This window comes from Lissotriton helveticus, chromosome 4_1, assembly GCF_964261635.1.
Source record: "Lissotriton helveticus chromosome 4_1, aLisHel1.1, whole genome shotgun sequence".
Classification (NCBI taxonomy): domain Eukaryota; kingdom Metazoa; phylum Chordata; class Amphibia; order Caudata; family Salamandridae; genus Lissotriton; species Lissotriton helveticus.
Window position 1 is genome coordinate 1,516,200,272 of NC_136063.1, and position 23,642 is coordinate 1,516,223,913.

At 46.6% G+C, this 23,642-nt stretch overlaps 1 protein-coding gene across 2 annotated transcripts in view; it reads right to left on the minus strand.

The window, feature by feature from the left end:
- Positions 1 to 23,642, minus strand: part of LOC144829207 (aromatic-L-amino-acid decarboxylase-like) — a 626,175-nt gene that overhangs the window by 221,531 nt on the left and 381,002 nt on the right. For both annotated transcript variants that reach the window (XM_078688108.1, XM_078688110.1), the window contains exon 6: positions 16,130 to 16,273. In XM_078688108.1, coding sequence (XP_078544234.1) covers positions 16,130 to 16,273 — 144 coding nt within the window. The remainder of the gene's footprint in view (positions 1 to 16,129; positions 16,274 to 23,642) is intronic.

A 23,642-nucleotide genomic window follows, 5' to 3' on the forward strand; every position in this document is an offset into this window, starting at 1 on the left:
GTCAAAACGAACTCTTGGTAGCCTTTTCTGGTTCAGAGCAATACATGTTCAGTTCATTGCAGACTAGAACATTTCCGAACACCCCAAACAATTTTGTCCTGCAAAATCCGGGTATATCCACAAATGCCGCGTTCAGAGCTGTCTGTTAAAAATGACAGGCCCTGAATAAGCAAAAGTACACAAAGCATACAAGTCCATAAGCAAGTATCACGAAAAAACACCAAGAGACTAACATCACATTACAGAATAGGCCTGGAATGTTAAATTAGCCGCTGTGCAGGAAAACCCCGAAATATTGTCCGGAAAAAACTATAGAGTATGCTGAAGCCACGGTGTGGCTGTGGATCTACAGTTTCTGGCCCTGGTTGCTTCATGACATTCGCAGGAAGGGACATCTTCAAGGAGCTGGACAAAGGAGTATCAAGTTTAAACTAGATCAGTTGGCACGGACATTAAGGCCTAGAAACACAAGTCACAATTCTTCATGCGTTTGTTTTCCTCACAAACTTCTTACAAAGACATCTTACCACCTTAACCAAAAAATATTCATGCAGGTTTCGCAGAGTTGGTGGCAAGTTCCCGACAGTCCTCTGTCTAGGGAAAGCTCCTCTGTAATCACCAACTCAGCATGATATGCTAAAGGCAGAGGGCGGCGCATTGTCATTGGAAAGGGTTATTCAGCCTCAATCAGCCTCAATCGGAATGACAATGGGCCGCCCTCGGTCTGTGTGAGCTCAGGGAGGGGCTGCTGCAGCCTCTCGAGTTCAACAGAGAAGTGCGAGCAGCCCCTGGAAGGTGAAAGAATAATCGTTTTGTAAGTTGGACTATTCTTGCCGTCCCGGGACGATTTTTTAAATGACAGTAGTAGGGGAACGGACTGAAAGAATTTTTAAAAGTAGGGGCACGCCATGCCCTCCCGATCCCGCCCACTTCTACCACTGGGTGCAAGGGGTTAAAGTAGATCTATAGGGAAAAACGACATTAAAGAGACCCTGAGACTGTTATCACTAAGCATGGGCGTAAAATTCGTTACGCTCGCGGATTTTTCGTATTTTCGGAGAATCCGCAATCCGCGAACTCTCGCGGATGCGGCGAGAATACGCAAAATCCGCGCGAAGCGGATTTTTTGTTTGTGTTCGCACTGCTCGCGCTGCTCGCGGTCCGCGGCGCGGGCAGGAACAATCTCGCACTAGCGAAAGTACAAAAATTAGTAAAGGAAGTGGCCCAGTCTCCAACTTCCTGTTCCTGTCCAGCAAGCTCCTCCCATAGGGGTGGGGTGAAGGAAGTGCCCCAGTCTCCAACTTCCTGTTCCTGTCCAGTAAGCTCCTCCATTTCCTGGCCACTTTGATTTCGATCTTGACTGGGAAGGATTACTTTTTGTGGTTGCTGCTGGATATTTGGATTTGAGGCCTTTTGGATTACTTTTGGATTCGAAATTTGATTTCACAAAGAAGTAAGTTGATGTTGTTTGTTTGTGGTGATTTTTGTGTGTGTTGCTTTTTTTCGACTTTTTGGGGGGAAAATCTGCAAGTTCGCGAGCTGAGGGTGTTTTTGCTTGTGTTCGCACTGCTCGTGTCCAGCGCAGCAACAATCTCGCACTCGCGAAATTGTAAAAATTACAATTCTGCTGCACATGAATAGAAAACCACCAGGCTTATTTATGGGTGCATGCATGATACAACTGTTTTGTTGATTTTTTTTTAACATGATTCTGGCCAGGGCATGGATGGCATTGGATTGTGCTGATTTTTGAGTGTTTTAGGACTTTTTGGGGTGGTGTTGGGGGCTTGCTATGTGGGTGGGGGCCATTTTATTGTCTGGTCCCGTGTGGGTGGGGGTCTAGGGGCCATTTGTAAGCCAGTTTGTGTGCTTTGTGCCATAGGCCTGCACCCACTGTGCTCTGATGTCATCCATTATGCCCAGGGGGGCCCAGAATCGGTCTGTTCGCGGTTTTTGCGGGTTTTTTCCACGTTCGCACCGTGAAGCAACAATCTCGCACTCGCGAAATTGTAAAAATTGCAATTTTGCACCGGAAAACCACCAGCAGGCAGCATAAGCCTTCTGAAAATGGATGGATGGCATTGGATTGTGGTGATTTGATTTGTGTTGTGTTTTTTGACTTTTTGGAGTAGGGGTTGGGTGCTGGCTATGTTGGTGGTGGCCATTTTGAGGCATGGTCCTGGCCATGTGGATGGGGGGGTCAAGCGGCCATTTTGAAGGCAGGCAGTGAGCTTTGAGACATAGGCCTGCACCCATTGTGCCTTGCTTTCACCCATTGTGCCCAGGCGGAGTCAGGGGTACATGAAAGTACAACCCTCTGTGTGTTTGCTCTCTTGGATCAATGTTAAATTCCTGTTTCCCAAAAATTTAGCAAATCCTAATTTTGAAATTTCCATATTGTGTGGTGGTGTGCAGTGTGCACGTGTGTATTCATAAATGCCTACTTGCAAACTGTTTATTCAAGCGCTACATATGCAACATTTATATTTACTGATGTTCCTCTGTCTTCGTTTGCGTTTAGGTGCACAAAACTCCGCATCATCGTTGAGCATCAGTGCCAGGAAGAAGTGCTGCTGTGGCCTGTTGTTCCGACATCTGAAGAAGATGGCTCCAAAAAGAGGTGCCCGTAGGTCCTCTTGCAATAAAGATGTCTCTACTAAGGAGAAGAAGAAGAAAGTGGCACCACTTACCAAGGAGACTGGTGGCTCAACCAATACATTTTTTGGGCAACAACAACAAAAAAAACAAAGGCCCACCATGAGTGCTGCACAGGTAGCCTGTTTAGTTGTTGAATCACCAACGACCAGTGATGTTGGTTCCTCGCAAGAAAGTAGCAGCACACCATCAACACAGGTTGTAACTCATCTCACAAGTACTATTCAACAACCAAAGCCGCAACAACAACTGCATGGGCTACTAGTACAAGCAGAAGTACATGCGCAAGGAGCTGTCCAAGAAGGAGCTGTCCGAGAAGGAGCTGTCCGAGAAGGAGCTGTCCGAGAAGGAGCTGTCCGAGAAGGAGCTGTCCGAGAAGGAGAAGGCCGAGAAGGAGAAGGCCGAGAAGGAGAAGGCCGAGAAGGAGAAGGCCGAGAAGGAGCTGGCCGAGAAGGAGAAGGCCGAGAAGGAGAAGGCCGAGAAGGAGAAGGCCGAGAAGGAGAAGGCCGAGAAGGAGAGGTCCATGGAGACTTGCAAGTAGAGGTCAGAGAAGATGCCCATGTAGCGGCGCATGGAGCGGTGCAAGTGCCCACAATGGTTGTTCTTCCAGAAGTAGGGGCACAGGAGGAAATTGACTTTGGAGCCGGGGTATCATGTCAGGAAGACGAAGCCACTCCTCCTGATGATTCATTTTCTCCCAGCTCCCCAGCAAGGAAAAGATCAAGGAGGGTGTGTAGAAGTTCCTCTTCAAGCCCCGCTCCATCAGATGATGATCTGGATCTAGATTGGCAACCATCTCTGACGTCTGAGAGGGAGGCACACCATGAGCTGCGAAAGGTATCACATGTTAAAAGGAAGGGCCCCGGAAAGCTCATACTTATGGATCCGAACGTCCGACTTGATGAAGTGGTGCATTCTGATGTTGTTGAAGAGGATGACAGCAATGATCTATTCATCACACATGTCAGTCCAGCCACACCGGCCATGCAGCAGACAGACATTTACACCCTATCCCGACGTCATGCTGAGCGTGACCCTGGCGACGTGCCACTGGTAGCACCACCAACGCAGTCAAGTAGTACCACAAGTTCAACAAAACCTACAGCTCCCATATTTTCTCCCCAGAGAAGGACTCCATCCAGCTCGACTCCCTCAAGTAAGGTTGCTGCAATAATTGCACAACCCAGTAGATGTCTGCAAGGCTCATCCACCACTGCTTCATCTGGCATTGGCAGCAGTATCACCTCGTGCGGCAAAACCAGAAGTTTCCAGTCCCCAGTTTGGAACTTTTTTAGTGTCCATGAAAAATATGATAACATAGCCGTTTGTTGCATTTGTAAGACTAGCGTTAGCCGTGGTAAGACTGGTACCAACTATGGAACCGGAGGCCAGGTAGGTCATCTTGAAAGAAAGCACGCTGTCGAATGGTTTCCGCACCTAGCAAACGTCAAGGGAAAGCGATCCCAAAGGGCAAGCGGCCAAAATATACCCATAGTAGGTGTTTCATCTGAAGATGATGGGGAGGTAGAAGAAGCGTCAGACATGTGTCCGGTTGCACCCAGTACCCCTGGCAGCACCACACCCTCCGTAACACATAGCAGGCACACTGAGAGTCTGGGAGACACACCAATGCGGAAAATGTCAACACTGATCAGAAGTGGGTCGAAGAAGGCATCAGCATCATCCCGTAAATTTGTCCAGCGCACCATTTCAGCCATGTTCTCCTCAGATGCGCAATTTCAACGCAACCACCCAACTGTACGCCTCTATAACACTAAGCTGGCAAAAATGCTAGCGGTGGACCTTCTCCCTTTTTCGTTTGTCGAAGGTGTGGGTTTCCTTGAACTCGTGGCAACATTGGCCCCTAAATGGAAGGTTCCTAGCCGGTACTATTTTGCCAGGGTTGCTGTTCCAGCACTACACAAAGAGGTGCTTGAGTTGGTGGGGGCAGCTTTGCAGAAGAGTGCTGTTCACACTATACACCTGACAACAGACATGTGGACCAGTTGCCAAGCCCTTGATTACATGTGCATCACTGCACACTGGGTCTCTTTTTCAGGGGTTACAAAACAGATAAATGCAGGTGGTGACTTGATCGAGATTTTTAAGGGTGCTCGTAAACATGCAACATTAGCCATGTTTGGCATGGAGAAAAGTCATACTGCAGTCAACATTTTGGCTGACTTTAACAAAAAGGTCTTGCAATGGCTGCGCCCAAGACATTGCAAGGTTGGTTATGTTTCTACAGATAATGGCAGTAATGTAGTTAGGGCCATGGCGGACGGTTTCTATTTCAGAGTGCCGTGTTTGGCGCACTGTATCAACCTTGTTGTGCAAAATTTTTTGAAAAAAGAACTTGCAGTCGACAAAACACTGACAATCTGCAGAAGAATATGCACACATTTCAACCATTCTTTTAAGGCCCGGAAGGAGCTGAGGCGCAAGCAAAATGAACGTAGAATGCCAGTGAAAGCACTTATCCAGGAGGTGGCAACACGTTGGAACTCAACCTTCTACATGCTTGAGCGTCTGCATGAGCTGTTTCCAGTAGTCAATGAGTATTTCTACAACCTGGGTGGTGATACGACAGAAATGATGCTAGCGGTGGAGCAATGGCAGCTAGTTAAAAGCCTGACAGACATGCTTCGTCCTTTTGAGGTCTTCACGCGTGACGTCAGCAGGGAGGACTGTTCTTTGAGCAAAGCTATCCCACTGTTGCTGAAGCTCGAGCACCAAGTCAAGGTGGTGTCTTCACAATTAAAAGATGCTGGAAAGAACGAAGCACATGAGTTGGCGCAGAGATTATTACAACACCTAGTTAGCAATGAACGGCTTGTAAATATCAAGAAACAACAGCACTACATTTGTTCTACTATTCTGGATCCACGTTACAAAAAGCCATTGTTTGGCAAAGTAATAATTCCTTTTGAAACATCGGATGTTACAGAGTACAAAGGTTGGCTAGCTCAGTCAGCCATTCGTTTTGAAAGAGAGCGGAAGGAAACTGTAGGAGAAGACAGTACTACTAGTGAATCAGCAGGCCATCAGGCGTCCCAAAAAAGCCCTTCTGCATCTGTGCCTGTGGCAGAAGTGAGTGACTTTCCCTCTGAGCCGTTAACCACACCAGCAACAGTATCATCTGCACCAGGCGCATGCGATATGTCAGAAGCGAGTTGGCTAACTCAGCTAGGGTTTCCTGGTCCTAGAAAAGACACAGAAGTGCAAAGTACAGGAATCCGGGAGGACATTCTTTCAATGGTGCAGGCCTATCTGGATGACTCAACAGAGGTCAATATTACTGAGGACCCATTGGCGTATTGGCATGGGAAAAGAAAAATATGGCGAGAGCTCACCAACCTGGCTATCAATTACTTGTCTTGCCCACTCGCAAGCGTGTCCTCAGAACGTGTTTTTAGTTCTGCTGGTGGCATTGTGACTTCCAAAAGGTCCCGCCTCTTGCCCGCAAATGTGGAGCGGCTCACCTTGATAAAGATGAACCAGCACTTCATACCACCAGATTACAGAGTACGAGAATGCACGCAGGAAGAAGAGGACACCGCCCTACCTGAGGAAAGTTCTCCTCAGTTACCAGAAGTAACCCCGACTGATGATTTAGCAGAGTATGAGGACGAGTTCTGCTTCCCTGACAGCGAGTTCTGAAAATGACTCAATCATTCATTAATTGTAAATAGTCCTCCTTATTCACTTTTATTCCTGTGTGTCTGTCTTTCTTTAGCAAGTGCTTCATCACATTTCCAACAAAACTGTAATCAACCAATAAAACAACAAGCCCAGCAACAGAACTGTCTTGATTTTGATGCCGCAGCATTCCTCAGGTTCACAACAGTTAGTTGACAAGAACTCAGTCCTGGTCGTCTATCCTGAGTCCTCCTCCTCCTCCAGACTCACCCTATCCATTACCCATAATGCTGATGCCTGGATTCTGCACAATGAAGAAACTTACTTAACGTTGATGAGTCCCCCACTGCGAATTCCAGGTGGAGCCAGCCCTCAAACACAAATTACAGGTAAGATAAGCGTTTGGATGGGAGGTAGTATAATGGAGTATTCGGAGAGGCGAGAGAGTGACAGTGGTACTAGCAGCAAAGTCCTAGGCCTCAAGAATTATCAAACTCTGTGACAGTCATTTACTTTGGAAAACATTTGGCCTATTGCACGTGAACGTGTAGGCGTTATTATTGCTCGCTTGCCTGTCTCAGGGGTGCTGTCTGTGGGGCTTCTAGGTTTTAGGGTTGTGTGAGCACCGCTGCCACATTTCTAATGTTGATTGCTTTTGATTTGCAGAAAATCCACGCCGGGAAACTCCAGTTGTGGCCCTGCTGCAGAACACTTTAGGAGTGGGACTCTGTGAATTCCAGGTGGAGCCAGCCCTCAAACACAAATTACAGGTAAGATAAGCGTTTGGATGGGAGGTAGTATAATGGAGTATTCGGAGAGGCGAGAGAGTGACAGTGGTACTAGCAGCAAAGTCCTAGGCCTCAAGAATTATCAAACTCTGTGACAGTCATTTACTTTGGAAAACATTTGGCCTATTGCACGTGAACCAACACGATGACAGTGTTCAGTTAAATGAAATTACTGCAAAACCACCACCCACCCAGCTCAAAAGTAGTAAAAAAACAGGTATGCTCAGATAAAGTTTGAAAAAGTATATTTATATCCCTAACAAAATAATCTCCCGCAAGACCCTCCCTAACCCCAACAAATAAATAGTCCTCAAAAGTCCCCAAAAAACCCAACTCCCAATTCCCACCCCCCAAAAGTCTCAAAAAAAGGGACAAGGGACACTCTAGGGATGCAAGCTGTTAAGTTTGGCCTCCAGGGCATCATGCTTTAGGGCCAGGGCATCATATTTTTCTTGGAGGATGGCTTGATCTAGGCGGAGGCCCTCCACCACATTCTGATATTTGTGCCATTTCTGGACCTCCGCCTCTAGGTCGGACACTCTGCGGAGTGCACGGCGCAAGCGACCTTTAACAGTGCTGCGAGGTGCAGCTTTTGCTGCTCGGCGGTGGCGTCTTCCGGCACGGCTCCGGTTCGCTGGAGCACTGTGCTTACCGGCAGAACGTGGGGTAACAGAGGAGGATGTAGATGTTGTTAGGTTTGATGCACTGGAGTGCGTGTCGTCCCCCTCCAGTTCCACCAGTCGCCGATATTCCGCAACAGTTGCTTCCAGCCTCCGTTGCCGGGCCAGTACAGCCAGCATACTCCTCGTTGGTTTGGAGGTTTTAGTATTGCCAACTATATGGAGAAAGAAAGACATCATCTGTAACCAATGCTCTTTAAGAATATGATTAACACAAAATGATTCAGCAGGAAGTTGTGTCACAGTACAACTAGCAACTAGCCAGGGCAGTACAAAACTATTCAGGCCAGTATCATGGGCGTCCGCAGGGAGGGGCGCTTGAATCACCATTTCCCTTCCCACAACTCACTTGTATCCTTGGTTTGGTGCTCTTTCATATGAAAGAGATCTGGCAGAAGTGAGTGATTTTTCCTCTGAGCCGTTAACCACACCAGCAACCGTATCATCTGCACCAGGCCCAGGCGATATGTCTGTTTCCCTCCCTCTCTCTCTCTCTCTCTCTCTCTCTCTGTCTCCCTCTTTCTGTCTCCCTTTGTCTCCCTCTACCTCGCTGTCTCTCTCTCTCTGTCTCCCTCCCTCACCCTCCCTCTGGCTCCCTCCCTCTCTCTCTCTCCTTCTGTCTTCCTCTCTCTCTGTCTCTGCCTCTATCTGTCTGTCGGTCCCAGCCTGCTGTAATTACCATATTGTAATTTGTCACTGGGCCACCACTGAATACACATCATATCCTATCTAAGAGTCAGATAGTACCTCCATGATCCAGCTTACCTGTACTCGCCACCGCCACCATCTCCTTCCTCACAGTCTGTACTTCTTGCTCTTGGTCCGACTCCTCTAGCGCCGCCTCCTCCCCAGATTGACCCTCGGACTCCGAGTCACTGATGACCACCACATCCGAGCTGGCCCCGCCACCAGATGTTCCACCTACAAAGTAGATTTAAGAATGTTAGATTACACCACTCCACTAGTATTTGGTCTATGAATGAAAAAATGTGAAAACAACAGAAAAATTAATTGACTGTCTACTCTAGTCTAAAGTAAAAATGTCCCTCCTTCCAGGGAAAGCTGTTGTCTTGCTTCATTTTTTTGTCACAATTGTTGAATGCTTGCTTAATTTTAACACACACTATTTTTCTCTGAACAGACAGAAACTGGACTTCTAAGGACAAGAGGAACATCAACTTCAAACCAGGTGAAAGCTCGGCTCGACCACAAGAAATGTGTACCAATCCAGTACTCATCAACTCAGCACCAAGCACTTTTCCATTTCCAACTAACTTTATTTTAATATATGTGTTTACTTAAACTTTTAATAAAGCTTTTAAACTTGAATTGACTCTGTGGTTTTTAGTCCTCCAGAGAGTCCAGACTAAAGTGACTGAGCGAAAAGTTTTGCAATTTTTGCAAGGAGGAGTCTGTGTTGCTGACACTACCAGGTTTATTTATACAGTGTGCCAAACACGCCACTCTGAAATATTATTACTCTGGTCTTTGGTGTCCATAGTTCGGTTTGTGGAGATTTGTCCCTGCAACAGTAGGATTATTGATTTTGCTCCTATCTAAACACTATTTCGAAACAATTAAATTAGGAATGCTTGGACAACAATAGGTCCTCTATATTTAAATGAAAACTTACTGGGGCCAGCAAAGGAGCACTCGCCGCCCTGGCCTGCATCCTCCTCCTTTGGAGCCACTGCTGCATCAGATTTTTCGGTCCGCTTGCCCCTGGGCGGACCTGACGTACAACATGAAAGAAATAACAGAAAACATTGATGATTGCTGCTTGCCGATGTCCTTGTCAACCAAATCAAACATTTAGAAAGAACAAGAACCTACTATTTCATCCAAAAAGAGGGCTACAAAGGAAGGACTGCACCTGAGCCTCTACTCTAGGGGCAGATTTACAAGCCCCTTGCAGCTCTTTTGCTCCATTCTTGCGTCAATTTTGTGACGCAGCGCCACAACAAGAGAGGCGCCATGGTGTGGCGTATATTAACAACATGACGCATATGGGAGATGCATCCCATTCTAAAACCCTGCGCCATTAGGGAGCATTCCATCGCAAGGGAGGGCGTTCCTGCGCAGGAACGCATGCTAAAAGTGGTTATGGGGAATATATCAAATTTCAATCAGTCATTTAGGACAATGATGCGTCACTGAAACCCTGCGCCTGCATGAAGCAGACTTACGGCTTGACGCAGCATTGCTGGAGCTGCGCCATCGTTGCAACGCAACTCCATCAATGAACCGCCTTTACGGCACCGATGCGTAACGCTTCGGTGACGTTTTGGGACCATGGTGTGCCGCATTGTAAATACGGCGCATCATGGGTGGTGCTGGCGTGCCGCACACTTTGCAGGGATGCGCAGGTAATTGCTAATCTGACACTTAGGGGCATACTTACGAGTTCTGAGCTGGACACCTCCAGATGTGCACCAGAACAAATGCGTAACGCAAAACTAACCTTGCGTCACGGCAGATGCGCCGCTATTACAATGCGGCAAACCCTGGCGCAAGGGTAGGCAGATGCGTGACGCATCTCGTGACGAAATAGGGGCGCATCTCTAGAGTCGCGTCGCGGGCGCGATGCAACTATAGCAGTGCTCAGGGCTGCCCAATAATACTCAACATACCGCATCAGTCCTTACGCCTGCTTCAAGCAAGCAGGCATAAAGAATTGACATAGCAGCGTCGCGGAAGTGCCTGCGTTAAATCTTGTAGATTTCACGCAGGCACTTTTGCGAGGCACACATCTGCCTGACCGGCACCCCCCACCCCCCACCCCCCCTGCGTGGGAACGCACCCATTGTGGCGCAGGCCCAGGCCTTCACTTGGCGCATCTCCTTAGATGTATCACGTTGTACATGACTCGCAGGGATGCGCCACGTTTACGTCGCTGTGCGTCAGGTAAGGCACTGTAAACGTGGAACAAGGGGCTTGTAAATCTGCCCCTTTGTGTCTAGCATTACGCAGTTCTGTAAAATACACTCATACATTACTCAGCCCAATTAAATGAACACAAAATAGAAAACAAATAAGCAGTGGCACCGGCACAGAGAAGGAGAACAGTGCACCTGAAATGCACAGAAGATTTTGAAATAGTAAGTTACCTCTCCTATCAATGTAATCACCAGCAGCATATTGCTCTTTGTAAAAAAGTTAAAGCAAACATTTGCAATATAACACAGCCACATAGAGCAGGAGAAAAACAGAGTAGTGAGTAATGAAAAAATTGCTACTACTACTCACCAAGCCCGGGGACCTCCACTCCCAGCACGTCTAGCAGGTCACGCTCTCGGTCCAGGATGTCGGTCCAGCGGTGGGTGACTTGATTGTAGGTGCGCTGGACCCCCGTGATCTTAAAAAGGGCCCGGCACACCTGCCCCCACCGCTTCCGTCGCTCCTGGCTGTTGGTGTAACCAGCAGCGATCCTGCCGCCTGCCGCGATGGTCCTGGGGAGGCGGCGCTGTACATAATAAACGAGTGCGCCCACCTCCTCAGGGCTGAAGATCTCCCTGGGCACCACCATTTCCGCCCTCAAACGGCCACACGGGAGCCGGGCACGGGCTGCGGTGCCCGTCTTGGGCAGCTTGACAGCTGTCTTCACCATGTTCTGGGCAGGTGTTAGCAGTAAAGAGAAGAGAAAAAATGAAAAAGAATAAGAGTAGGGAAGAAGGAAATAAAAGTTTAAAAAAGTAGTTCAAAAGTAAACAAAAGTAGCCTAAAACACAAAAATATAGATCTAGAAAAATAGAGGGATAGAAAATAAGTTAAATAGATCAACAAAATATTAAAACAAGCAAAGGATGGCAGAGATATACAGAGGATAGAAACACCATACCCAGACACATAGAATGAATGAAAAACAAGATGGCGGCCCGACCACGTGCGCGTAAGTAAGTTCGCACGCGATTTCTCTCGCGAACTCGTGCGAACTTGTATTCGCAAGGCGCGAGTCGCGCGAGATTACACATAGCGGGCGGAAACGGAAATACGTCACGCAAACAAAATGGCGGCGCCCATACTCAACCTTGAGGTAACTCGCACGAGTTCGCGGCCTCCACGGGCCAGTTCGCACTACGACGCGCCCCGCGAATAGGGCGAAATTACCGAAAAACGAGTTTTGCAAAAGCAAAACGAACGAGCAGGTGCAAAAGTTCGAGCTCATCATTTGTAACCATTTACCTGTAGTGCTTCCTGAAGGGGCCCTCCAGAATCCGGTTGCCTACTTGCAACTATTGTGTGACCCTGCTCTGACAGTCACAGAATAGTTACAAGTATGCCATTGCATCCTGTTAAAATTTTTTATTTACATTGCATTTGCAACAAAAAGGAAAGGGAGCAGACAAGCAGGTGCCAGCCTTCATTAATGTCAGTTGGGGCAGGGCAGGTATTGTTGTTTGCAAAACTTAAAGCACTTAGCAGGTGTTTGTTCACTCAGTGGTCAATCAGAGGGTGTTGTGATGACATTGAGTGTGGCATGGGTGTGCCAGCCAGAGGGTGGCATGGGTGAACCAGAGTGCCAGTGTTGACAGAGGATGGCAGTGCTTTGCTTTGCCCCAATAATGTACACTGGTGAACTAGAGGGTGATGTGATGACACAGAGGGTGACATGGGTGAGCCAGAGGGTGGCATGGGTGACCAAAGAGAGTGCCAGTGGTGACAGAGGGTGGCAGTGATGAAGAAATCTTAGCAAACAGGCTGGGCACGTAGAAATAACAAGTTCGCAAAACTGGCGACCCGACAAGTAAGTTCGCAATTTGCGAAATTGTACAAAACCCTCGCGAACTTGCAGAAACCCGTGCGAACACACACACCCTCAAAAAATCCGCAAATCCGCGAGAATTCGCGGATTTCTCGGATTTTCGCAATCCGCGAATACGCAAATCCGCAAATTCGCGGATTGCGAATCCGCAAAATCCGCCCATGCTTAGTTATCACCCAACTGTTATCAAAGTTGCTTCCCTATGCGAAGTCATTGTACTATGCAATATGTGAGGTTCATATCAGAATTTTTCTTATGGCAACTTTGCTGTACTGTAGTAAGAATACGGCATTTGAGGTTAGTTTTCACTATAGTAATAAATGTATCAAAGTGCATTTATTAGTACAGTTTCTCTAAATTACATTTATTATTGGCCATGTGTGTGTGTGTATATATGTATGCATGCATTACCTATATATATATATATATATATAATCAAGTCCCCTGGTCCAATTTGGTGTGCCCCCCACACCACCGACCCAGATGCATGAACATAATGCATTCTGGGTGTTGGAGTTTGTTTAATGGTTTACAAGCACCAACAGGTGAGCCGAGTTCTTTCGGGGAGGAGCCCAGTGACATCACCATTACATCAGGCGGAGCAGAGCTGATGGACTATTAGCAAGACTCTGGTGGGTGCAGGGCGCTGAGGAAGGCAACAGGAGCCGAAATGCATTCGCCGCCACCTATCTGCACAGCTTATGAATAAATTGCCTCTAAAGATTTCCCCTCTGGCCTCCGCTCTTTTCTTTCGAGGGAAATGGTCGTGTGATATTTTCTGCGCGATGCCAGGAACGCAGTACGGATGGCCCTGTAACTCAAGAAGACCCGGACAGAACTGGTACCACATTGCTCTGCAGTGTTTCACCTTCTTGAGGGATCAAGAGTTCCGGTGTCCGCCGTCAGGATTGGGGGATGTATGCGGTGTGAGGTATTTTACCTCAGTCAGGGTGCTGTGCGCTGTATGGCTGCCCCCGCATAATTTGTCTCTCAACCTCACGGCCGTTACAGTCCGAGGGGACCCGAGGTGGTACTTTGGACCTGGGCTGCGAGGGAACGAGTCGAGCCAGCTTTGCCTGCTATAATCACTGGAGCCAGTACCAATTTGGTGTGCCCCCCACACCACCGACCCAGATCCATGAACATGACGCATTCTGGGGGTTGGAGTTTGTTTAATGGTTTACAAGCACCAACAGGTGAGCCGAGTTCTTTCGGGGAGGAGCCCAGTGACATCACCATTACATCAGGCGGAGCAGAGCTGATGGACTATTAGCAAGACTCTGGTGGGTGCAGGGCGCTGAGGAAGGCAACAGGAGACGAAATGCATTCGCCGCCACCTACCTGCACAGCTTACGAATAAAGTGCCTCTAAAGATTTCCCCTCTGGCCTCCGCTCTTTTCTTTCAAGGGAAGTTGTCGTGTGATATATTGCGGGGTCCATACAGGACTTGATTATGTGCTTTCCGCACCACACTTCCCATAATACACAGTCTCATTTGAGCCTCCCATCGGTGGGTGTGTCATATGGAAAATGGAGAAGTGGGTTAGCGGTTGCGCACACCGCTTCCGTTAAAGCCCCTGAAGAGAAGCAGATGGAGCTTTGAAACGCGTCGGGCAGATCCATTAAGGAGCGGCATCTACAAGCGGATCCCCGTCCTCACCTACACATAAATCAAGCTGCTGCTCGTGTGCTACTCAAAGGTGGACAACCTGGAGCGACAATTTACACGCGGCAGTCCAGCCGCGGAGTATGCACCACCCCGTTATCCTTGGGGTCACGGAAGTGAAACAGCAGCCGTACATGGGATCGAGGACGGGCCCACTTGCGGGGTCCATACAGGACCTGATTATGTGCTTTCTGCACCACACTTCCCATAATACACAGTCTCATTTGAGCCTCCCATCGGTGGGTGTGTCATATGGAAAATGGAGAAGTGGGTTAGCGGTTGCGCACACCGCTTCCGTTAAAGCCCCTGACGAGAAGCAGATGGAGCTTCGAAACGCGTCGGGCAGATCCATTACGGAGCGGCATCTACAAGCGGATCCCCATCCTCACCTACACATAAATCAAGCTGCTGCTCGTGAGCTACTCAAAGGTGGACAACCTACACTCCATACATTGCATTCAGAAACTGAGTAGGGTCCTGACCTGGAGCCGGAAAAGCAGGATAAGAGCTCACAGGCTGCTCTCGAGAAACCGCAGTCTTCTCGACCTCGACCTCTACCTCAGGCTGGTGCACCGGGGTCGACGAACCCTCTGGCAAAGGAGCCTCCTCTACTTCATCCTCTTCTTCTCCTTCAACTCCCCGGACTGGAGAATGAGATGAAGCCGGAGAAGGATTCTACACCGGCTTCGGTGAATGAACCGGTGAATCCGCAGGTAAAGCCTCACCCTCGGAGTCTTGTACTTCTGGAGTCTGAGACACCACATCCTTGTGAAGCGACTTCACCTCCGACTTCGGTCTCGAGTCCGAGCCCTTTCCAGAATGACGTTGAGACTCGTGTCATCTCTTCTTGTGCTTCTTTTTATATAACTGAAGCACGACCCAAAGACGACCTTGAGTGTGACCTCGAACGAGACCTCGACCTCGACCGTCGAGTCGGAGACCTCGAATTCTTCCTGTCCTTCTTGTTCTTCATCTTGGCAACAAGGAGCTTTGCTTCCCTCTCACGAAGTGCCTTGGGATTCATGTTCTTACAAGAAGAACAACCCTGGATGTCATGATCCGAGATCAAACACCATACGCAGTCCTCGTGCGGGTCCGTTATCGACATCATCTTACCGCATTCACCACACGGCTTAAATCCATTTTTATTCGAAGACATGCCGATTTAGAAGAACAAGAAACACTCTAACAACGAAAAGTCACAAAGTATCTCTCAAGCTACAGAGGATCCCTCGAAACCGTTAGTGTCGACGACGCGGAAAAAAGGGAACTGATGTCATCACGCCGACGTAGGCCTAATAAGGAGTCAGTGACGTCAGTCGGAGTCGGGTGCGATGCCGTGTTCCTATGACGTCGACCACGCCGGCGTGCTACAAAAGAAGTTTCCGAACGTTGCTGACGCAGGGTGATATTCACAAGGTGAGGAATCCACTGGCAAATGTATCCATCAGAAAAAGCGATAACTTACCACTTATGTTTATCTGGAATCAGATCTATCGTATATGAAACTTCAGAATTTAATTTTCTGCTTTCTTCGAGATGCTGTGCAGAGGTATTAAAACCTGATTCAGTTCAAACAATTCAGTGACTTGTTCTGTCTCCATGTGCGGCATCCTGGTACCTTCACCTAATCCACCATGCATACAACAACAGGTGTGGATGGCTTTTGGCTGTGCTCAGCCAGTGTTACCAGCAGGCTCTTTAGCCACCCTGCCATGCTGTTGTAGGGTATAAAAAGCATAGTTGTAGGTTTTGATTAATGTTTTAAAGGTTACCAAACCTAAATGGGCTTCATGATCTCCCCAGGTTATTTTCACCAGGGAACACAGACCCCATATTCACTGAAAGGACTCAGAAACATCTTGAGCAATGCCGGGTTCACCAAGGCTTCAAATCATAACAAATACAATTTTTTGTGGAAATATTTAAAGACACTCACAAAGAATGGAATGAGGCCAGCAGCTTTGTCTTCTTCCAGAGCTTTATTCAAGGCCAGTCCACGGACCGCAAACTTTTCATCAGAAGGGATCGTCCTCATTTTCACACCAGCAATCAAACCAGCCCTCTCCACCGACGAGTGGGCCTGCAACAGAGTTAAACATATATTTAAATATTTTATTGTATTTATTAAATGAATGGCAAATGGTGTACAATAAAATAATAGAGATAAATATCCTCGAACATCATAGATGTGGAATTTCAGTTTTTGCATGTATGTTTAACATTATGACAAGTGTTTGGCCATGGGCTTGTAAACCGAATCTGATATGGGTGTGTCCAAAAAAGTAATATAACCCACAAACAGTGCTGCTCGCATTAATGCAACATCATGCATGCACAGAAAGCACTTCGGTTGGTTACGAAGAGTGCATTTTGTCCTTGTAATTGGGCTAATATGTATTCATAAATGAGTGCAATATGGTTAAACACCAACACTGGGTGTAGTTCGCGTAGTAGCACTACCCATAGCTACGCGAAGTGCACTTTGCGAGCTACGCGTAGCTACGCGAACTGCGTAGTGCACTTGCCGGATGCTTGTCTGCACTGTGCAATCAGTGCAAACAGCAATTTGCACAGTGCAAGCGGTCGTTTTCTGCCGCTCAAGTAGATTTCTACTCGAGTGGCAGCTTTCTCAACGCGGACTGGTAGTTTCGCATCGCAAGCAGTCGCCAGCATACGCGACCACTCACAATGAGAAACCTGACCTCCCCGCGTTGAGAATCTTGCCGGGAGGTTTATTTTCCACGCTCGCGATCCGCAACTTGATGTTGCTGATCGCGAACAAGGAAAGTCTCGCCGGGATGTCATTTTGCTCGGTCGCTTGCCATTGAGGACCGCAAGCAAGCAAAAAATGACCTCTGCACTGCGCTACGCTACGCATGTTTGCACTGTGCTACGTGTAACTCACGTAGTGCGAAGTAGCGCAAACTTCGCAAACTACGCGAGCGTAGTGCTTCGCCCAGGGTTATTAAACACTCTTAGTGTTACCCGAAATAACTTTGTCTCGCATCAGAGCAATATTTCTCATGCGTAGGCAGCATTTTCCTTATTAACAAAACACTAATTTTGCTTATAATTTAAAGTGAGTTGACTTCAATATTACAGCTGATGGGCAGAAAAATACAGCTTATGTGACATAATATGATTTGGATTTTGTATTAAGCAAAAGAGACTTTGTACACTGACCTACAGCATTCTGGACAATCATGCAAATGTATCTTCTATATTTATGGTTTCGATTTTGTTTTAAATGGTGATCGGGCACATTGATTTTGTACCAGGCCAGGACAAAGATCATGTGGGGTTGAAACAAGAAGTTGAGGCTAATAAATTGGTGGAGTTCAACAGAAGTTAAGTGTGGGTCTTGTGTCGAAAACTGGCCCAGTTTATGGTTCATAGATTTATAGATGCTTAAGGAATATTGTATTAACTGGACTAGAAAATATCAATTGCATAATATCTGCTATTTATTTAATGTTGCAGTTTTGTATTGCACCTACCAGGACCACAAGGCTAGCAGGTCTCTAAACATGAAGGTATGAGGTTCCACAAACATTATAAACAGAAAATGTTATACAGTGTTTGAAATGGGGTCTCTACCTGGCAGTGATATGAACCCTGTCCAAAGAGCGACCACCACTCTAGTCAGGATAAGTGTAGTACAAACTAAAAGTTTACCTGTGCTCACCCTCTAGTAGCTTGGCTGCTCAGAGCAGTCAGCCTAAACTAAAGAGGCAATGTGTAACATATTTGTGCACATGCACACACACTCACAGTATCACAGTGAAAAAACACCACAAAAGTACTCCACACCAGTTTAGAACAGATAGCTCATCATTATCTACGTAAAACAAGACCTTTGCAGGTGATATCTTTTAATTTTCATATTCAAAAGCAGTAGTCAAATAACATCGGGTCCTGAAGAATGCATTGAAAAATCTTTCGCCGATATGCTGAAACATGTTGACCACTACTAACCACAGATATTATGTTAAATCTGTGCTTTTCACTTCGTTTTTAGACTTGGGAAACTGGAAGATAATAATAAATTACTGATATCTACTCAGTTTATTCAATTTTAGTTTTCACTTTTCATATACTTTTACACTGCTTTTTCAGTAGTCACACATATTTTTGATAACCTACTGCACCTTGAGCACATTTACATTTGGTCACAGTGAAACCATTGAGACCACCGTTTCTGCCTTGTGAGCAAAGGGGCACCCAAATGATGCTAAATAGGGCGGTACAGTGTGGCCTCTGATGGGAATTTTTCCCTCTGCTCTTGGGCTTTTTTCACCTAGCTTTATCACTTTGTTTGCGCCCACTATACTATCACTTTTAGGGTGTTGGTGTCGGACTAATAGTTGAGTGACAGATACATATTGACTTCCAGGTACTCTTGGTGTTATAAGTTACATTGATTGGGGCATGTACCTTGTGGAGTTCGTTAAACTAGCCCTCGGACCCCCCGATCGTTTTGTTTCATGTCAAGGAGAAAAAGAAGCCAAGATGTGCTGGTGTCCAAGATTTTCAGCATGTCATTCACTCTTTGTAATATCACCATCTTCTTGCTAAAGCCAGGTTAGAAGAACAACTGAATCTCATCAAGTAGCCCAATGATTAAGCGAGATCATATTTTTTATATATTATTGATGGTTTCGCTTTCACTTTGCAAGTTCCCTAAGTGTTTTCAGGGCATTATACTTTCATTGTCCATGATTCAGCAGTAGTGGACTTAGGATTCATGGCCCAAAGTTACTATATCTTAGTACAGACAATTGCACAATGAAGCTCGGACGAAGAGTGCAAATCAGCACAAAGCAGCAGAAACAGTTAACTTATGCATGGAAAAAGTTGAGGTGACTGCCTTGACAAAAACAATTCTTGTGTCGTGCAGATCCAAGTTCTCTGATAAAATATGCAAAGATTGTATGACTGGGAGATGACAGCGCTATCAATCCTAGGTTTAGACTCAAAATGTCATGGAATCCTAATGCCAAATCACACCAGGAGCAAGCAATTGGTGAAGAGAATATTGTGCCATGCTCGCATGCATCATGTGTAATTTAGGCACAATTATTCATTTATGTCGTTTACCTTTATGTGGATATTTAATAAATAGGAATTGTCACTTGACAGTGTATGTTGAGTGCATGTTCCACGTGAGACTCCACTGCTTTGCACTTGCACAATATTGCAAAAGCCACATTAAACCTGCAAGTGCTCGCATTATTATCAGCATGCAACAGAGATTTGCTCCACACATTTATGTTGTTGTTTGCACAAATCCTCTGTTAAAAATGGGGATCTATAGTTGGCAATGGTTTGCACCTTTGTCCAAGTAGGGACCCTTCTTCCTAGTCAGGGTAAGGGGGGTACACTTCTAAAATAATGCCTGCGCACCCCCTTGGTAGCTTTGCATGTGCAGGCAGGCTTATCTCTGAGGCAGTGTGTAAAGAATTTGTGCATGCATAAAGTAACACATTGAAAACACTACAAATGGACAAAAATCCAACATACAATACTGTAAAAATAGTTACTTTGCAAGATAACCTTTAAAATGAAAAAATAGGTGCAAAACACAGTACTTCTGAGTCGGTAGCTCCGACCGGGGCTACCGCGATGCTAAAAACAACAGAGTCTAACAGTTCCAGCCGACCGCATTGGTGTGGGCCAGCTAAAGCGTTGACAGACTCATAGACAGTACCTTTCCCATTGAGGCTGACACGTTAGTACGGCCGGTTCGGGCAACTGTCGCTGTTGTAGTGAAGTGGAGCAGTGCAGGGTGCAGTGCAGGCAGCGGCTCCGTGGCGGTCGCCCAAGACATCGGTGAGCCCAAGGCTTGCGATGCTAAGTGAGGTGGTGCTCAATGCGGTGCTGGGAGGTCACAGAGCAGGTGACAGAGCCGGTCGGTGTTTGGGTCGGGCAGCGACAGTATCAGTGGTGTCCAGGCAGAGTGAAGCGATGCGGTGCGGAGTGCGGTGCCCACAGGACGAGGTGCAAGCAAGGCTCGCTGACGGTCGTGCAGCAGCGTCGTTGGGACCAAGGATGCGGTGCGAAGTGCGGGGGTGTCTTCTGCAATGTCTTCCGGACACTGGACCAGCAACAGACTCTGTGACAGAGTCGGCTGCTCTTTTCTTCTGCGGCGACTGAAACCAGTGGTTCCAGAGGTGGTGCCTAGGAGGATGGTGAAGTCTTTGCTGTTCCTGAGACTTCTTGAACAGGGGCAAAGCTCTACTTCCAAAGCCCTTGGAGATACTTTCTCAAGTAGGATACACACACATTTCCTCTCCTTGGCAGAAACAGCAACTGCAGGCCAACCCCAGACAGCACACAGTAAAGGGGCAGTACTCCTCCTCCAGTTTCTTCCGCTCTTCTCCTCGGCAGAGGTTCCTCTTGAAGTCCAAAAGTGATCTAAAGTTTTAGGGGTCTCCAACCCACTTTTTATAGCACCAAATCCTTTGTTCTCTGGAGGCAGAGAGTCTGTGTCCCACAAAACCAGCTCTGTCCTCTCTGGCCTGGCTTCCTGGCAGGAGGTTGAGACAGCATTGTCCCCGGCAGACCAGGCCCATTCAGGTGTGAAATACATCTCCTCCCCCCTACTCTGAATGTAGCCCAGGTCTATTCAGCCCAGCCCTGACTCACTCTGAAAAGGCAGGATACATCTAACCACTCAAGTGGCTGTCTGAACAGAATGCACACCCCTAGCCCTTGTCACCTCCAAAGCCAGACGGTCAGTACACAACCCTAGCAGAGGCACACTGAATGGCTAAGCAAGAAAATACCTACTTTCTAAAAGTGGTATTTTCAAACCCAGAATGTAAAAATCATCCATACTAAAAGATGCATTTTTAGATTCTGAGTTCAGGCACACTAAACTCCATTTTCCTATCCTGTTCCCATGGGCAGTTATACGTATTAGATGTTATAAGTAAACTCACCATTCTATCTTATGGGACAGATAGCCTTTCAATAGTGAAAAACGAAATTGGAAGTATTTCACTATCAGGACATGCCACTCACATCCGGGCATGTCCTACTTTTTACATACACTGCACCCTGCCCACAGGGGTACTCTGGGGCTACCTTAGGTGCGACTCACATGTTAGAAAAAGGAAGGTTAGGACCTGGCAAGTGGGTGCTTTTGCCAGGTCGGCATTGGCAGTACTGGATTGCATGTAGGCACTGCAGTGGTAGGCCTGAGACCCTTTTGCATGGCTGCTTGTGTGGGATCACTGCCCACTAGCTGCATTTGGTTGGCGGCCCTGAGCACACATAGTGCAAAGTACTAGGGACTTAGCAGTAAACCAAATAGGCCAATCATGGAAACACAAATATATCATAACAACTTACAGAGGGAGCACTTGCACTTTGGCACTGAACAGCAGTGGCAAAGTGCCCAAAGCATCTAGACCAGCAAAAACAAAGTCCAACACACAGTAAAAACACAGGAGGCAAATGCAAAAATGAAGGGGAAACCCACACCAAGGCTGCCATGTCTAACAGCCTCTTTGAACATTTTCACACAGTGGTTCACTAAATGAATCTAAGTTCCTGCTTCATGTCTGACTTAGAAGACCTTGTAAATCAGGCGTTTGAAGTGTGCTTGTTTAACAGTGCCACAGTACTGCCTTCTTGACTGATTGTAAGGTGTATTCTCAGTAGCAGTCTCTCTCAGCACAAATTTGATATATCTGGAGGTTAGAGAATGTTTAAGTACTCCCTGAACCAGAACACACGCAACGCAGGACCTGTTTCACATTAGTTATGGGCTCATCAGCCACATACAGCTCTTTTGTCGAGCAGATATGGCAACAGAAGGAGTCATTCTCTAAATGGGGCATTGAACTAAAAAAAGACTGAGCACCCCTGCTATCCAAGCCCATTACAACAACACAACCAGACAAAGAGCATCTTAAAAGGTGCTAAAGGCCAGTATGAACTTAGTACAACAAATGGCAATGGCCAAACCTCAAGGAAAATTCCCCTCATTTTTGCCCATTCTGAAGCAGCCATGTCCTCCGGTACTCGACAGACGAACTTTCAAACAACAACTATGGAATGGCATGATTAAAACCAGGCAAGGATACATATCCGATCCTGGGATGCAAGATTTGCTCTTGGAATGTGAAGGGCTTAAGCGCAAAATTAGAAGAAGCTGACTTTGTAGAATGTATTCTACAGTACGACATACTTCTTCTACAAGAAACATGGCAGATGAATAACTCACTAATATTAGGTTATAAGGAATATCTGAACCCGACTAAGAGAGGCACAGGTTATTGGAGGGCAAAAGCATCCTTTAGATTTTTATCTCGACAGACATCTTATGGAAAGTCTCTGTTATAGATCTCGATTCCTCCTGGATGTTATGCATCAAACGCAACGCTGCACCCTTTGCCTGTCTGTTAATTTTTAACATTTATATCCACCCTGCTGCCGAACAAAAGGGGCCAAGAATCGAGCTGTTAATCGCTAAGCTAGAAACACTAAAACCTATCTAACCACAAGCTAATAGAATATTGACTGGAGACTTCAACATGAACCTACTACAGGGCAGGAAAAAAGACACCAGGCCATTTACAGGTCAGACAACAAAATACACATAGAAGTGACACACATTGCGAGAGATGTGCGGCTTGTCTGGACGATCTTTCATTGTGTTCGCTTAACAGACGAGGGCAGTTAGATAGCCCAGCTGCATTTACAAGAGTGACTAAAAAAACAGGCTCAATTATCGATTATACATTCACGGACCAGAATCTCCTTCCTCTTATCCTGGATTTCCACATAAAAAAAAGAGCAGAACGTGCCAATTATCCGCAAACCTTTACACTGTCCACAATTATAGAAAAATCCGTACAAGACAAAGCCATGACATTCGCAATTTAATCTTGTAACTTAAAACACCTCATCTGGAAAAAGGATAGCATTGTTAACATAATGTGGACATCCTTCAGATTACTGGAGGTACCTGAAGCTGAACCACTATGTATAAAGGCCTGGGAGTTATTCATCTGTGACCTAAACAAACATTTTTCCAAACAGGGCAACGGTCACAAAGTGCACAGACCACATGGGGCAGCTTGGTACCTAAAATTACTGCGAACTCAGGGCCCAGAACCCTTAAAGGGGATCCTCTTGTCAATCACAAGAATAAAAAAAAACTAAAAAAGGACATCAAGGTGGCCAAGCTATATTACAAAGAACAATTTTGCGTGAAACTTCTCCATGACAGCAAATAAAGAGACTCGGATATAAAGGAGGACACATGAAGAGTCCATATCAAAGTTACATGCAATGCGATCTCAATTACAGGTGAGCAAAACACTACTAAACCTGGAAAACTGACGGGTATGGAGAATAACTGCGAACCAGATAACCAGGTTAGAATCATCTGAACTTTTCCCACGGATCACACAAGAGCAGGTACTGAGATCAGACGGGGT